General features: G+C 39.7%; 3 protein-coding genes across 3 annotated transcripts in view; all 3 read right to left on the bottom strand.

Moving 5' to 3' along the window:
• LOC132792907 (uncharacterized) overlaps nt 1-18,129 on the bottom strand; it is a 66,118-nt gene that overhangs the window by 25,403 nt on the left and 22,586 nt on the right. Inside the window, 1 exon segment of the mRNA XM_060802442.1 lies at nt 14,894-16,467. Coding sequence (XP_060658425.1) covers nt 14,894-16,460 — 1,567 coding nt within the window. The 5' untranslated portion in view covers nt 16,461-16,467.
• LOC132790070 (uncharacterized) lies at nt 161-1,456 on the bottom strand. Its single transcript, XM_060798502.1, has one exon. It carries the CDS (start codon nt 1,350-1,352, stop codon nt 264-266), a length of 1,089 nt encoding a protein of 362 aa, XP_060654485.1. The 5' UTR covers nt 1,353-1,456; the 3' UTR covers nt 161-263.
• On the bottom strand, nt 2,474-4,387 carry LOC132792840 (uncharacterized). Its single transcript, XM_060802344.1, has one exon. The coding sequence runs from the start codon at nt 4,385-4,387 to the stop codon at nt 2,474-2,476; it is 1,914 nt and encodes a 637-aa protein (XP_060658327.1).

Here is an 18,129-nt window from a genome sequence, read left to right as displayed (position 1 = left end):
GTAACCATTTCTTTTGCATCCTATTAAAGTGTTGTTCTAATTACAATTATCATAATTTTGGTTGCTATATGAATCGAACTCTGTTATTATTTCATTTTATAGAATCCCAAATCAAAATTGGAAAAAATGTGGCTTTTAACAAATTAAAGTTCATCATGACTACTTAAAAACTTATTTAATGTAAAGTTTATTAGTCAATCGGATACTAAACATCTCAAACACACTTTCGTACACAAAAAATAATACACAGAGTTTCGCAGCTTTCAATTCGATAGCAATTTGATCAAATCATTCTGCATATTGAGCAGCATGTGAGTTCGTTCCTTGGCGAGATCAGCATCTGCAACGAGAGGTTGATGATCAGGATCGTTGCAGCGATGCCTGGCATAAAATTCCCGATAGCGCTTCAGCTCCAGCTCAAAGTAATCATCAGGCTCCGACAACTGTTCGCCACTGAGCTCCGAAGTGATCAAAGCCAACAGGTAATCCATATCCTTACGTGTTTGCTGATCAATGGGACGACGTTGATGACTCCTGGTTTGAATGCGCGGTAGCTCAGCAACCAAACTTGAACTGCTGGCGGTGAAGGAATCAAAACTCGAGCGACACGACGAACTCTGGGAGAGCGACAAATTTGATTTGGGCACAAGTTTGGGTCTTGATTTATAGGCCAACTTGTGAGTGGTGGCTTGAGGATACTTTCTTCTATTCGAGTTGTTAAAACCTCCTGCATGACGAGATCCCGACGGTTGCTGACTACAACAGCTGCCCTGATGCTGCAACGTGCTCATCATGCCCAGCCAAGCACTCTCATCGCCCATCGATGACATGCAGCCGGCATTAGGTTCAATAACGTCTTGAAAATCAACCCGGCAGAGCGTGTCCTGTGGCTCCTGCTGAAAGATGCCGCGCATTTGCTTCTGATTGAGGCAGACACTGAAGTAACTCATGTAAGCCTGTCGCAAGCGCAGCTCTTGAATCGTTTCGCATTGCCATCCCAACAACTTGTTGCGCCACTTTACAGCTTTCGCATGATCCAGGGACTTGGGACAGAAGGCTTCATCGGGTGTCGGAGCCAAAGCCAACATCAGTTTGAAATCCTCATTGTACAGCTGTTCGCTGAGATCATAATCCTCATCATTGTGAAGCCGAAAACCGCTTCGCGATCGCTTTTTACGTGTTTCGCCCATACTCGAGTGGCTGCCACGTCTACGCGATCGACTTGACTCACCTCGTTGCCTGGGACTGGAGGAGTTCAAGTCATCGCTGCGACTCTCGCTGCGTTCCTTGTGCTTCTCACGATGCCTCGAAGAAGACTGATAACGCTCATCTCTATCGTATATAGAAGCCATCTTATATCAATGTTCTTTCACAATTCGAATTTCTTCAAATTTTGAGCATAAATTCCAAATATTCTAGTCAAGCACGTTTGAGTCAAATGTGACTCAGCATGAACATATTTTTTTCTGTTGTGACATTCTCAATGAATTGTTTAATTAATGCGCAACAAAAAATTATTAAATGTTCTGCAAAATGCTTTTGGAATAGTCTAAAATTATATATAGATTTCAACATTTCCCCCATAAATTGTCCACAAGGAAATGAAACGTGGGCGCAAAAAGCAAAAAGCAAAGAGCTCGCAATCTTTGGACAGCCAATAAATCTGTTTGAAGTGTCGCCATGACGTCTCCAAAAAAAAAAATACAACCCAAAAATACATTTAGTGTTTATAATTGTCAACGAATAGAATGTAACATGCGCATTTATCTTAGTCGAGCAATTAACCCATTTTAGTCTGTCTAAAATTTAAGACAATTTTTTGTAACTGTGCTAGCCAGCATTGGAATTGTTCTCATAGTCCATTAAATTTATAATCAGAAATGCAACAAATTGTATTTTATCCTGAATGCTGTTTTTACCAATTACAATATTAAGTATTTATTATTTGTAAAACATGTTTTTAGGATAGAAGCTCATTGGAACATTGTGCAGAATCTGTATGGCTTATTCTGAATGTAATAGTATATTGATATACTAAATATATATTTCACTATATTATAGTAAATTTTATCAATTTTGTGTATTTTAAATGTAGCCGTATATACCAAATATAGATTTTAGTATATCGTAGTATTTTTAGTTTTTTAATCTGTTATATAATATATTCAATGTAGTTTATTGATTTACCAAATAATAATTATGACATTTTTCAATATAAACTTAGTATATTGAGAATATAACAGTATATCGATATACCAAATATAGAGCACAGTATTTTTCGATATTTTATTATTTTGGTATATTTTCAATGTAGTGGTATAAACATACACAAACTTGGATTTTTATATATTTCAGTATTTTTTCGGCATATATATAATTGGTATATTTTAACGATATTAGCGCAAAGTTTACTTTTATTGAAAATTGGTAGTGGGTATCTCATTATGCAAACTTTTACTCATCGAACAGTGATCTAAAATGGATTAATCGCGTTGCCAACTCGCCGATGTCGACATCTTCTTAAGCGAAAATATGCGTGTTCTATCAGAAAACCCATCAGACTCAACACTATGCCAATTATCCATAAGTAGAAGGCACCCTGCAGTATGTCCATTGTGAGCACAACACGCTTCTTGCGTCGCTCTTGCGCTTCACCCACATTGACTTCCTCTGTGGGAAGATCAGAGTCATCGCCCAGATCCTCAAAGAACTCATCCGATTGCGTAGAGCGAGTGCGATGCAGCACATCCAATTCTGTCCAGTAATCGAAGAAACCGTGCTCGAAGAAAGCGCTCAACAGCATTTGAAACTTGTAGAGAAATGGTGAACCAATTGGCATGATATAAGTACTCGGCATAGAGCGCAGATACTGCTTAACAATGTGATAAGCCGAACGTCCTGTTTCCGGATTGTATGTCAGGGCCAGAAACTCCTTTGCTCTGTCATCGCGCATAACGAAAGCAGCGCGTTTCGAACGTTTACTCACAGGTACTTCGTAAAAATGATATGTATCATTGAGCGGATGTATTCGCTGCCTCGCAGTCAGCATTTGATACTGACGTGGCGACAACGATGAATTGATGGCTTCAAACACGGTGGTCACTCCGTGAACTTTATAATGCATCTCGGGCAAATCCTCCAACGAATCCAACTGCTGTTCATAGCTCGGTTGAACGAAGCTGCTCTCGAGTTTGCCAAAGTAAATTGTGGTCAGCACATAGCTAAACATGACCCAGCTCATGAGGAAGGCACGCAGCGAACTTTTGCCCGAAAAGTGTTCCACAGGTTGTCCCAGATGCGTCTTGAACAACATGTCAAGGATTTCGGGCCAACGATCGCCCACTTCACCGGAGATCCAACGTATGAACCACTGAAACAGCATAAAAATGCCGAAAGCAATGAAGAAATTGATCCACAGCAAATGCCAAACCAAATTGCTAAACGCAGTGACAAAGATGCGATACTCCGGCTGCATTTTCGCCGCGGGGACGACCAACAAAATCGTGGTTCGCCTGTAGGGATAAGTGTGCTCCACCCGTGGCCAAATGCAGTCGAGCACGAAGCGAATGTTCAACGAAATGTCTGTGACACCTTCCATCAAATCTGCCACGGCACCTGTGAAGCTGCCATTGGGCAGACAACGTCCGTAGGTCTCTCCATCCGGTGGAATCACATAGCGCGCTGTGGCATTCATTTTGGCCGCCAACAGACGCGCAGTGAAGCCATCGATCGCAATGTATCCTCGAGTTTCCACCGGCTGCAAAGGCAACGCACGCAACGGTTGACTGAACATGGAATACCGCAACTCGTAGCCACGCAAATTCTTCAACTTATCCACATAACGAGCTGACGTAGACTTGGACAACTCCAAACCAGTGACGCCAAACGGATTAAAGTCGTAGATGTCCTGCGGTGCAGTGATGGCCAACGCAAAGAGCAACTTCTTCTGCCAGCAACCAGCGAAGAGTTGTCGCAACTGCTGCTCGTTGGCCTCGGGCCAAACGAAGAGATATTTGTGAAAGTGCCGACGCGGCTGTCGCGGATTCAACATGTCCAGAATGCGACGCACCAACGGTTCACCATCCTCGCCAGCTGGTAGGTGAAAGATATTCATGCTGTCGGTTTTCCGAATTGGCTCCAATTCATGTGCCTCCAGGCTGCGCATTGCAGTCGGCACGCGAGAGCTGACACAACGATGCAGTGCAGCCTCGAGTGCGGCATAACAAGGCGTGTCTTGAGCCGGGCAGCTGACACAGCGATAGATGTAGTTGATTTGTTGTGCCTGCGCCTGAGCAATGCGACAACTTGTACCCGCCAGCTGCAAAGCTGTATCCAATTGACTGCTGTTCGATAAACCCAGAGTCAAGAGTCCAAGTAGTGGCAACATGTTGCCAAAGTCACGCTCAAGTCACAACTGCTGTCACACAGCGCGTATACTTAATGCTAAGCAAGACTTTTTGCGTGCAGTTTCAATTAGTGCACAAGCATAAATATATGTGGCGTTAGGGAGCAATTACAAATTAAGTTGAATAAATATTTGGAGATCCTTACTAACCTCGACAAGCTGAACAGAGTTTGCGCAGACTGAGACACATTTTTACGCACACTATTCACGTATTTTATGCACGACGGACTTTTAGAATTCTGTCACAATTGTTAAACACATTTTGTCAGCACTAAAATACAGCACATTATTTTCGTTTCATTTAATTCGATTATTTAGCCATTTGCGAATATTTGTCAATGGAGTTCAAAGCATCGAAACACATGTAGGAAATAAATAAAGCAAGAAAGCTATTTGTCGAGTGTGCACGATTGTAAGATACCCGCTACCCATTGGTAATAAAAGCAAAATAGTGTGGTATTAAATTTAAAATATACCAAATTAATATACTACAGAAATACTAATAATATACCAAATACCATATATGGTATACTAATAAAAATATACCATGTTTAGAATATGGTACTATATCAATATACTAAATGTAACATTTGGTATATTTTTAGTATTTTTGTGGTATATTAATTTGGTTTATTTTAAAGCTAATACCGCAGTTCACTATTACTGTGAATTACTGTGAAATAAATAACTTCTTATATAACTTCCACAATTCTAAAATCTATAAGCAAACAGACGGAGATACATGGCTATATCGTCTCAGCTTTTGACCCTGATCAAGAATTTATATACTTTATAGGATCGGAGATGCCTCCTTCTGCCTCCTTACATACATTTTATGAAGGCACAATACAAAAAATACCCTTCTACCCCATTAGGTACCCATTGGTTGCGGGTATAACAAGTTTATTCTGTTCTGACTCAATTCAAACATCTTAAATTTAGAGCATGACACATTGAAGATTTCGCAATATCACCTAAAGACGACATGCAACAAATATGCAAGCAATTAATGTGGGCTCAAGCTGCAGCTAGTAGTAAAATTTGGCAGCTGGCAGCAAAAGTTTCCAATCAGTTCGAGTCGAAAAAGTCAATACAATTGCTGCTGCTGTTTGTTGCACCCTGGCGTATACTTAATGCCAATTAGGCGCATGTCCAGCTACATTCGAAACTTGCATGAATACTTAATGCCGCAAGGGGGAAGAGAGAGAGAGAGAGAGAGACAGAGAGAGGAGCTTGGGGGACTTTTGATGCCACAGCAAGTGCCACAAGGCAGTGAGCAGATGGTCGCGTTTGTATTGAATGCATATTGCTTGGAGGCCAATGTGGCGTATGGGTAATATTGTTTCGGTTCAAGTAAATAAACTTGATGAAAATTTTTAAAACGAAAACCGAAGGTCAACAGAGAGAGCTGAAAAGCGATTGAACGAGAGGCAGCCTCCAAATTAAATCAATGATGAAAAATCGAATGAGAAAATTCAGAAATTGTTTTTCGCTTTTTATTTGTTGCTTGCTTTTTTTTGTTGGGCATTTAATGAGCTGCAAATATGTGCAAAAAGAACAATAGCAACAAATCATTGATGAAAAACGGGAAATTTGGGCACTGCCAAAAATAAATTGCCCCAAAGCCAAAACAAAAGACAATTAACGAGCGAAAATAGCAACTGAAACCCAAAAAAAAAAAAACATCTCAAAATAAAACAAAGTTTTAGTTACGTTTAAATATATATAAATTGCAAGTGACCCAAATTCAATGGCAATTTGTCAGTAATTAATGAACGCACGCACGCATCCACAGAACACTTTGTGTAACTAATGAATCAAACGAATTCTAAACTAAATTTTTTAATAAACAAAAGCAAAACTCTCAACTTAATTGATGAAGCAAAAAGTTGGGGGCGAAGCGGACGAGCGAGCGAGCGTAATTGATAAATGCAAAGTGCTGGGCCATGGAAATCTTATAGTTCAAGTGCCTGGCACTTGCAATTTTTGCACTCGCAAGGCAAACAAAACATTTCTGCTGACTGCAAAGTGAAAAAACCCAAAGAAAAAAACATAGAAAAATTGAGAAAAGAAAAGCGCACGGCCAAGCAAAATGTTGTTCACATGAAAATGCAAAAATAATTGTTTGAGTAACCGCAGCAAAGCGACAACAAATTGAAAGAGGGGAAACAAAGACAAACAATACAAAAGCAGCTGGAGACAGAGAAAGAAACAGAGAGAGATAGCCAAAGAGAGAGATAGGATAAATAAAAGAAAAAACATAACAATGTGTGTACAGCATTCGTGACGTGATGTCAAGATAAAGCCCATCAGATTGCTCGATTTGAGATACAACAGATTGAATACTCTGGGATATAAGAGACCTTTAAAGTAAACAGTAGAACTATTCAATCACATTAAAAGTTACAACCGAATCGAATCAATTTATATATTTTCTAAAATTGATCCATTTTATAAAGAATCTGTATATTAAACAAGGCTGCCCACATTGAGAATTCAAAACTAACTATTAAAAAAGACATATTAAGAATTCAAAACAAACTTCTTTTTGCACTGCCTTTCAGCAGAAAATCTGCTTTTGAAATTGGTATAATACAATATTACTTAAAATCCTATAAATATCAAATTAAGGTATAGAATAATTAGTCCTTTATACTAAACTATGGAATATCATATTAAGTGCTATAATCAGAACCATTACAATAATATTAATTTGAATCCATCCATTTAATAAAGAATATAATATTATATTAAACAAGGCTGCTCACATTGAGAATTGAAAGCAAACTATTAAGCAAGACATATTGAGAATTGAAAACTAACTTCTGTTTGCACTTTTTATCTTTTTGTCTTTATCCAAACAACTCTTTAGCTTTGCTTCCCACACACAGAGCATAAACCAAACGGAAGTTGCTGTCAAAACGACAAACTGGCAAATTCTTAGACAGAGTGAGGTTGCAAGAAGCATTTGGGCAGCCAGAAAGAACATTTGTTAGGCCAAATTGTGGCAGCTTAGCATGCACAATGCAGACTCACAGATGTTGGATAATGAATGAATCAAAAACAAAAGGCAAATAGTTGGAGATTCCCCACTTTAAAATGAAGCTTGACAAAACTTAAAGTCAATTCATTTATTAAGTGTTTTTCCACTTGAAGTTTCCTCATTAGTTGCAGTTAAAGTGAAGAATGCAATTTGCAAGCCGTAAGTTTCAATTTCCCCATGAGCAGCTGAATTAAGTTGGAAAATTCTGTCAAGGTGGGTTGACAAAATAAACGGAGTTGGTGAAAACTTGCAGCTAAAAAAATTTGTCATCTTCAATGGGAAAACAAATATTTGGACACATTGTTGTTGTCCACAGCAACAGGCAATGAAATGAGAGATATATCGAGAAAAACAAGCAAAAAAAAAAGACTAAGCACAAAATATTTGACAACAAAATGTTAGCAACGCATCCCAAAGAGAGAGGGAGAAAGAGAGTAAGAGAGGGAGATGGCGAGATAACAATGTGAAAAAGTGCAAGCACATGACAATTGCAATTTGTTTGCTGTTGCTGCTGTTGACCAACTATTTTTTTCAATTTTCAAAATAAACTGCACGCCGGGGATGAGTGGACAGCAGGAGAGAGAAAGGGGAGTGAAGTGGAGAGCCGAAGAGGGGAGACGGAGAGGAAGCAAGAGTCGCAAGACAAATTTAAAATGTGCTTCTACAAAATTTTAAGCAGCAGCAGTTTCTACATTGTTATTTGCTCTCAGCTCTGCTTGTTGCTTGTTGCCATGTTGCAATATGGTCAACAAGCATCAGCAAATGTGCTGGGCACACACACACACACTCATACACACACGTACACACATTCAGCACACAGCTGTAGACGCATTTTTTAAATATTTTTCTCGCTTTGCTTGTCGCCTCGCAGTTCGCCGAACCTTTGCACATTTAATATCCAGACGACCGAAATTTGTCTTCATGTGATTAATTACACGATGATGAGCTAATAGATGCTCTAGAAACGTGAGTTTTTAAAAGAAATTATGGGAAGAACTTTAGAAGAGATTTCAAAGTTTCTATATAAACTATATATTAATTATATTTCTTTCTTTCTTTTGTTCTAAAACATAAAAATTATGGATTGAACTATAGAAAATATATTCAAGTTTCTATATAAACTATATTTCTTACTTTTGTTTTTCTATCTCGGAAATATAAAACAGAAATTCTAATAACACAAATTTCAAGAGGGAATAAATGCAAGAAATTTTTTTTAAGTGTCTTATAATATTGAAACGAACATAATAATATTTTTCACACAAGGACATTTTTCAAAAGTTTACAATAACATGAAAAATAAATTCCCTTTTAAGCAATTTTTCAAATGTTTACAATAAAAAAATAATTCCCTTTAATACCTTTTTAAAATATTTACAATAAAAGTAAATCTTTCAAGAAGAATATGGTAAATTCCTCTCAAATATCTTTTTTTTTTAGCGTGTATTATTTTTGTGTCTTATAATTTTCATATGATTCTAACGATAAGATTATAAGCAAGTTATTCCAATGTTTAGAATAACATTCCCTCAGCAATTTTTCAAATGTTTACAATAAAAGTAAAAATTCAATGAAAAATAAGATTCTTACTTTTTAGCGAGTATTATTTTGGTAGCATTTTTCAATAAATTTCAAATATATCTTTTGGAACTTTTAACAACCATGCAAACCTATGTATCCTCAATTTTATTCGTTGCTCAAACAACCCTTTACCCGCCCTTTTACAGGGTAAGCAAACATTCTTTATAAGCTTTACGCCTACAGCTAAAGCAACGAAAATTGAGTTTTTGAGTAATTATTCGTATGAACAGCATCATCATATCTGTTGCACACACACTTTGTCGCTTTTACTCGCTTCCCTCTTCCCTCTTCACATTTCCCTTCACTTCAATCGCATTCAGTTTTGCATGTCATTAACTCGACTTCATTCATTTACTCGACACAAATTAGGGTCACTCGGGCGATTCGCAATGAGTTTTTAAATCAATTACACAATGCAACAAAAAGACTACAAATAAAACAATTCGAATTTAACAATCATCAACCAGCAGCAACTGAAAATTGAATAATTTTTCACTTGAAAACTAGAAATTGATGCCAAAGCAAATCAATTGAAAGCAAATCTTATCAGTTCTGTGAAACTAAACGGAAATCACAAATCTCACGTGCCCCTAACGACAATCCATAATAAATCCGACAAAAGAATCAACTGAAGAAGAAGGTTCGACACAAGTTCTTCAATCACGCATCGACCACATGAATCTATAGTTGAGATGATAATGCTTGCTTCGATTAATCGTTGAATGAATTTGGGTTTGGTTTTATTTGGTTTCAGCTTTGATTTTAATTATAGTTCATATTCAATTCTATTCCATTTTGACAAATTTCCGCAACTAACTAAAAGCTTTTTGTTGTTGTTTGTTCTTGATGTTTTTCGCACCATTGAGATTTGTTCTTTTATTTTTGTAATTTATAATTTTTAATTTGTTTAACTTGGCAGCGCCTGAGTTAAATTTATTATTCTGCAAATTGAAAATCACACGCGTTTCTTTTTTTATTTATATATTTTTGGTTTGTTTTCCAAACGATTTCGAGCAAATTATTCTTGCGGCTTTATCAATGGAAACAAACGCTAGCGAAACGCGACATCAACTGAAAAGATCAAGCGCAACATTTTGTGAGGAATTGAAAGAAATTTGCTGAAAAAGCAAAAACAAAAACAAATACAATCCAAAGAGCGCGGCGAGATCTCACTTTTACTCTCTCTCGCTCTCGCACTCTCATTCTCTGGTTACTTTCGCTCTCTCGCTCTCACTCTCGGCACGCAGGCTGGCAAATTGCCCGGCAGACATGCAGCAGCCAAAGTTCCGTTACACAGGGTGTGTCAAACTCACGCGTGACGATCTCATTACCGCCCCCTTTCCCTCCTCCGCCACCAACCACCCTGCAAGCTATCAAGCTCGCTCTCTGGGTAGCCCCAAGGGCTGCCACTTGTCAAGCTGCCAGATTGCACAATCGACGTGTGTGTTGGGTAAGGCCAGAATTTTTGGCAAGCGGTGTCAAGTGAGTGGCAACAGGGTGACGTGACGAGGGGCGACACAACTACATACATATGTATATACATATTTTTGCATCTATACATACATATGGGCAACGGCAAAAAATAGTATGCTAAAAATACCACTAAAACTCAACGCAACGTGACAAATTCTTCTATTGACTGCGCTGCAAGAGTTTCGCTTAATTAAAGAAAATTCAAAAATATTTATTTAGAATAACTTGGTCGGTTTTTTTAAGCTATTTCCAGCATCCATTTCTTACGACACAATGCGGCCACAGCAACAGCAACCAGACAGCCAGCCATCAACATTGACATGACAATTTTTTCTCAGCTCATTTTTGTTTTTGCGCAACGGACGTCACATCTTTCATAGACTCAGATGAAAAGAAAAACTAGCCAAAGCTTGCGGACCCTTTCCCCTTCCTCCCATACAAAATTAGACACAGACAGACACGTTGATGATGCCTAACTGCTCGCCTACTTGGGTGGCCAGCAATGGCGAAAACTACGCAAGAAGCATAAAGCAACAACAACAACAACACAGAAAAGTCTACACTGCGATTGCGACAAGTGGCTGTCAAAAACCCACGCATTGACGGGCCAATGAACTTTCGTTTGCCTTTGCACAAGACAAACACAAAAAGCGCGCACGTTAGGAATTTGAAAAATGCGGCAAGTGGCGCCAGCTAGCGGAAACTTTTCCAACTATCAACTAGCGACGACAGCGCTCTCAGTGTTGGGTTGCTGCGCTCGCTAAAGCTTTTTTGTAGAGTTGCAAGCCGCTTAGCAAGTTTTACAACCAGCTGGGATAGTTGAAAGTTGAAGCGCTGTCAACATTCAATTTCAATTTTAATTGAATATCTAGCAAGCTTTTTATTTGTTTACATATGGAAGTGATTGATTGAAAGAAAATTAAATTTTTAATACGACAACTGCGGAAACGAAAATTGATTTTCCTACAAGTTTTGTAGAATTGTGATTAATGACAAAAGAAAGATACTTTTGTGGAGTGTTTGATTCAATATTTTATCAACGTTTGTATTTCATTTGTTGTCTTTGCCACTGTCGCTAACAAATTGTCAATATTTGCGCTAGTTCTAATTGTGATAAATAATATCTTCCGTTTTGGATTAACCATAGAATACGTATGCTTCAATTTGTCTGCCCGTTCATCTGTCCGTCTGTCTGTTTGTCGTTGTCAATGCTTTGTCTATTTGATTATACTATATACAATTTCGTTGTTGTATTCTACTATATATACAAAAGCATAAAGTGGAGCAGCGCCGTCAACCGTTTTGGCAGCCATAATTTATATTCAAATACACGCAGCCTGAGGAGGGGTTCTTGTTGTTGTTGTTGTTGTTCTTGTTGTGGCATACAAATACCTCGTACTAGTGCTCAAGTAGTGCTTTCCCATTTTATTTATAAACTCATGGGTGAGAGTGTGTGACAGACAGCCAAGCCTCATTCAGAATGCGCCAGGCAGACGGATAGACAAACGGACAGGCAGACATATAGTATGCCTATTGCCAGGGACTGTCCCTTAGTATGTTGTAGTGGATATTCTCCCCATTCATGTGCCTCCCCCCAAAGTTCCGCCCCCTTTAGACTGGATACAGCTGTGCACAAAGCCAAGGCAAGCAGGCAACACACGCACACGCCAATGACGAATTGACGTGCTACTCTGTCGGCTCATTCAAAATGCCTATAAAAACGTCGTATGTTGATACCCTGCAAATTATGTAGTTCTACATTTCCTATAAATAAAGCCCTAATACTCCTCATATTGGGGTGTGTATAAATATAAAATTATCTTTAGCTGATCTAATTCGCTATTAGTGTGGGGAGTCGAAATTTGTTCTGTTTTTAAATAAATTCAAATTCAAATGGAAAAACATCTTTGTATACCTGATCGAATTAAAGTTGTAGGAATTATATAAAAAAGTACTACTACCTAGTTGCTTTGGCTGACAATCTGGTATATTTCAAATCGATATACCAAATATGGCCTTTGGTATATTTTAGTATTTTTGTGGTATTTTAATCCTTTTATTGATGTAATTTTTCAGATTCTTTAGATTTTCAATCGAAATCAATAGATAATTGTTGTAATATTCCAGACTATTTAATTCAATCGAAAGTTTTTATCCAATCAAAAGAGGAATATCCCTTCCAGACAATCCCTGATCTCTTGGTTTACTTTAATCATAATATCAATGAAATTAGGTAAACATATGAATTATAAATTGTAATTTAAAATTCTAATAATTAAAGCTATGATTTTTCAGACTTTCTTTAATCTTAATCTTAGCAATACCTTCCAAACCATTTGCCAATTCGCTTAACTTCCTCAGCATACCAACGAAATTGAGTGGAAATTCCTCGCTTCTGCGGAGATTGAAAGGTGGCCATCAATCTGCTGCACTTTCGGACAAATTGTTGCAGATAATCGTTGCAATTGTTGCCAAGTTGCCAGTTGAAGCAGCAGAGCAGCTATCTATCGTGTAATGCAGCTGGCAATAACATAAAAGTACAACTCGAGTTCAGCTCGAGTCGAGTCAAGATTAAGACAGAGTGCTGCCCTCCATGATAATCTCTGCCCTCCAACGAGAAGAAGAAGAACAACAACGCGCTGATCAATAAATCAAGGTAATGCCACGCCCACTTTTGTTGCAAAAGCACAACTCGACAAGCACTCGAAATACTTATGAATTAAAAAAGTTCTAGACAAAGTCGCGCTTGGCGGAGCTGCTGCAACTGAAGTTGGAGCTGAAACTGTTTGGAATGGCGCAGAAGGCGGAAGCGCAGCGTGCAAATTCCAATTTTATAATCAGCAGTAGAAAAGAGAGCCACAAAACGGAGGCACGAAGAGGCAACGCATCATTGAATTCTTAATCTGGCATTAATACAATTTCATGTATGGAGTTGGAGGAGTGCGTGAGCAGGAAGGAGGAGGGTGGACAGACGGACGGACGGACGGACGGACAGACGGATAGTCAGGCGGATTTGCTGGGCATATCAAGAGAATCCCAACAAAATCCCGCAACGTTGTCGTCGCCGTCAACAGCGTTGCGAGATGGTCGACGACAGATTGCGAGCGTCGAGCATTGAGCGTTGAGGAGGAGGAGGGAAACTTGGAATGTTGTTGTGGCTGCTTCGGACCGTGGGGGCTGGGACTATGCATTTGATATGCCTGCTGTGTTTGACCCATATTGGAATTTGCCTCCAAAGAGCCAAGCGAAAACAAACTTGCCACAAGGAGAAGCGAAGCAAGAGCAATCACGATTTGTGTGCAGCTTAGAAAGAATTGCACACAAAAAAAAGCAGTAAAGAGGAGCGAAGAGCTGAGAAGTTGTAATGAATGGTGCCTGTGGAAGGGCAGCACAATGCAGTTCCAGTCACAGTCAGAGTTGAGCTAGGTTCGAGCTCTCTCTCTCTCTCTGTTCTCTGTTCTCTTTTGGGTCTCGTCCAAGTCTAGGCCTGAGGGAGTTCAAAGCACATAGAGAGAATCATAGTGGGAGCCCTGTTAAGGTGTTTGAACTCGAGAACACAAAGTTCACCAAGTTTTACATGGCCAGCGAACAGAGTTGGCAGAAAAGAGCACGTTGTATTCAGTTCAACATTTAATTTGGGAATTACATTGTTGCAGCAAACACAACGACAACACAAGGAGTGGCGCCATCTGTTGTTGGCTAGCCCAAAATGCATTGCAATAGTTATTTTTATGACCAACTTTAAAAGTTTTACGTATAACTGGCATATTTTTGTAAAGCCGGCAATAATTTCCCCCATAAACATGAGCAATGTAAACTGTGGCGACATCCGTTTTTGACTAGCTTAAAATGCAATGCAACAGCATTAAATGACGATGTTTTAACATTTCAAATCAGTTTCTACATTTTAAAGACTCTCAAGAAAAATAATAAAATAGTCTGTCATATAAAATGATTTGCTGTAAACTAATATTACATATTTTACTGCAAACTCTTCAACTCTTCATAGATCATAATATTTAAGACGCCATCTATGGATCGCTAGACGTAGCTACTGCACTTGAAATTTACTGCAGTTTTTAGATTACAACTTTTAACTATTTTTTTTATGAAACGTAAACGTTTTTTATGTAAAACTGCAGTGCAAAATATAGTTTGCAGTAGCTTTAACTCATTTATGTTGGTTGCATGTAAACTGCTAATTTAAAACTACTAAACATAAACGAAGTGGCGCCATCTGTTATTAATTAGCGCAGCCCAAACAGTGCTTTAAGTGCTATATGTAATGGGTTTTCCTATGTGAATTTCGAGGCATAGCTTTACACATTAACTATGAAGGTTTTTCCTATAATTACCTCTAACTTTATGTTTTATTATCACGTTGAACTCACCTTCATTCTCGCTGCGTCGTCGTCGTGGCACACTGTTGTAGTTGTTGTTGTGATAGTATTCCATTTCCGACTTCTCTGTGGACTCATTCTCCTGCTTCTCATCCTCGGTATGCACGGGAGAGGACGGACCTGACGATGCACTGGCCACAGGCGAACCTGAGGTGGCTGAGTTAGTGCTACCCGAAAGACCGTTGCCATAATATGACTGACCATGGGCAGCGGCATCGACGGATCCCCGCTTGGTTGCTGCCTGCTGGTGTTGTTGCTGTTGCATGTGGGTGCTGTGTGCGCTCATCGAGCTGGTGGGCGAGGCACAGGATGAGGGCGTTGAGCATGTGGTGGGCGCTGCATCCTCAATGAGATCAATGGACTTTTTGCGTGGTTTCTCCGGTGGCACAGGTGCCACTAATTGTTGTTGTTGCTGCTGTTGCTGTAGTTGCTCCTGTTGAAGCAACGCCGAACGTTGCATGGCCGCTGTGACAGCTGCTGATTTGGCTGGCGGCGGCGGTGGCGCCGCATCCACACACTTGGTGGGCGAACGCACACGCTCCGGATTGAACTTGACGGGACTGACATTCTTTGGCTTGGCCGCTGGAATCGGCGGCAATGGCGGCGACTTCACCGGGCTGCCGATTTTACCGCTGCGCGGCTTTATCTCCGGCGGTATGGCTGTGGGCGGGGGCGTGGGCGTGGCTGTGACTACATGTGCCTGTGACTGACGCAAGGGAGCACTTGGTGGCGACGGCTCTGGGTTGCTATTGCCAGCCAACTTGGGCGCCTTCTCGCCATCCATGATGAGGCCAGTTCCTGGGACAGTGCGGATGATGTCGCAACGATTGAGATCGCTGTGCGTGCGCGTTGTCTTGGTCTTGGTAAAGTGCGATGTCCACTTCTTTTGCTTCTCGATCAGCTCACGTGAGTTGAATTTACGCTCCGGTTTCTCGGGTTTATCCCCAGCGCTGTTGGCAAAGAGCGCACTCACCGAACCCGCTGTGGCTGGCGCCGCAGAGACCGTTGTGGATATTTCCTCCGACTTGAGACGCGACAAATTGTGCTGCGGATATTTAACTCCGCCCGACGTCGGTTCTACAATGAATTTGCTGTTGCTGAGACGTTCGACGCCACCGTTTTGCGCCTGGGATGCGGCAGCTGCTGCGTTGTTGTTCTGATTGTTTTGATTGAGCGCTGCACCCGAGGGGAAGGGCATCCGACGCTTAGGCGGCGACTGTGAACGATCCGAGGAACGCGACGACGAACGATCCGAGCCGTCACACAAATTGTCCTCACGCGATCCGCTGCGCAAAAGTCGTGAACTCACATTCGAATTCGACTCGACGCCAAGTTTCTCGAAGAGTGCGCGAGCGTTGTTGAAACGCGCCGAATGCGATTCAGTTCGTCCGGGATTCGCTGGATTTGCAGCAGCGGCAGCAGCAGCCGCAGCATGTGCCGCAGCAACGGCGCTCAACTGTTCCACCGGCTGGATTTCGATGGGTTTGCGCTGGAAGATGTTGGCAATTTGGGAGACTTTACCCACGGGAGCGGGGGCATGTTGCATGGGTTTCTCCATGTTGCAGCTGCAAAAAGGGAACGAAATTTCACTCAATTAGATAACGCAATTAAATAGCCAGTTAATATCGTTACAATTTCAGTTTATGACTAACTAAACTAACTGATAGCGACACCTCGCCCCAAATGACTAAATCGATTAACGCGCTGCGTTTTGTCATTTCCTTTTCTTTTTCTTCTTTTTTACCTTTGCCATTTTTATATCATCGATTTTTATTTGGTTGTCGACTTTCGCAAAAAACACTTTTCACTTTCTGCTCTCAAATATGCAATACAAAATAGCACTAATATAACACGATATTATGTTTGTTTTTATGATGTACTATGAATGGGGAGTCAAGCACCGTGTGAAAGTCTTCGGCGACGTTCACCAAAATAAACCCGCATAATCGAAGAGCGGCGCTAAAGAAGGCACAAAGCATTACCAGCTGGAAGCATTGCGTTTCTTCGAAGAAACTAAGTGAGAGAATGAGAGACAGAGAGGGGGGGAAGAGCTCAGTGCTCAGCATAGGGCCATTTGAGAGAATGAAAGAATGTCGGTGAGACGCGCGACATTGAAAGCTATTTGCGTTGGTTGCTTCCACTGATAGGGTAATGGTTATTATTGTTATCGGTGCGCTCTTCGTGTGAGTATTGATTTATGCATCGGCCTAGGGGAATTCTAGAGTGCGCTTCTAAGTGAGAAAGCCTCAAGCGGGTAAAGCCCACTAAAATATGTAATTTACGACAACAAATTGAGAAAAGCGAATATGCCGAAAACATGAATATAAAATATGAGTGTTAGCTCTCAAAATATTACAAATAAGAGACATGTATTTTGTATAACACTTTTGGCGTATAACAGTTATTGAAAGAGTATTTGATTTAACACCGCAGTTTTATACCAAATGTATAACAGTTTACGTATAACAGTTGTGCTAGAGAGTTGTACTATAACAGATCGATTATAGCAGTTACTTGCATACACAGAATTACACAGAATTTTCATAATCATTACGTAAAATATATGTCGTAGCTCTCAAAATATTACTAATAAAATACAGAAATTGTGTATAACACTTTCGAAGTATAACAGTATTTGAAAAACTATCTAGTTCAACACTACATGTTTATATCAAATGTATAACAGTTAACATATAACAGTTGTCCAAGAGAGTTGAACTAGAACAGTTCGAGTATGACACATATTGTATATCATTTGTATAACAGAAATATTCATGATAGCAATCGGAATAGCAAAAACAACAACAACAATTCGTAGTATAGCGAATACTACAAAAAATAGTTTTAAAACACTTCTTAATTTTACCTATAACAAGTGTCCATGTTACTAAGTATAACAGATTTTAATAGTATAACATTTAAAGCATGTTACTATTTCATGTCTTGCCTAGAGAGTTTTCACTGTATATAATACTTTTTGTATAATAGTTACTTGTACAAATATAAGCAATTGGCAACAATTATATTTCTTTTTTGCAATTACCAAGAAATCTAAAAAACACACACATAAGTACAATGTATAATCACTTGAACACACACTCACATTTAAAATAGTTTTGTCGTGATATCTGAAAATGCGCCGCTCAATGTACATACATATAAACATACTATTGTTTGGGGCCTGGAGGCACAGTTAAAGGCGGCTGTCGGTTGTCGAGTGTGTGTGC

This window comes from Drosophila nasuta, chromosome 3 (assembly GCF_023558535.2).
Source record: "Drosophila nasuta strain 15112-1781.00 chromosome 3, ASM2355853v1, whole genome shotgun sequence".
In the NCBI taxonomy this organism is placed as follows: Eukaryota; Metazoa; Arthropoda; class Insecta; order Diptera; family Drosophilidae; genus Drosophila; species Drosophila nasuta.
Note: the sequence above shows the minus strand (reverse complement) of the source record. Positions and strands in the feature narration are given on the sequence as shown.

Coding starts and splice junctions, on each gene's coding strand:
- LOC132790070 (XM_060798502.1), bottom strand. CDS start 1,352: ATGGCTTCTATATACGATAGAGATGAGCGTTATCAGTCTTCTTCGAGG.
- LOC132792840 (XM_060802344.1), bottom strand. CDS start 4,387: ATGTTGCCACTACTTGGACTCTTGACTCTGGGTTTATCGAACAGCAGT.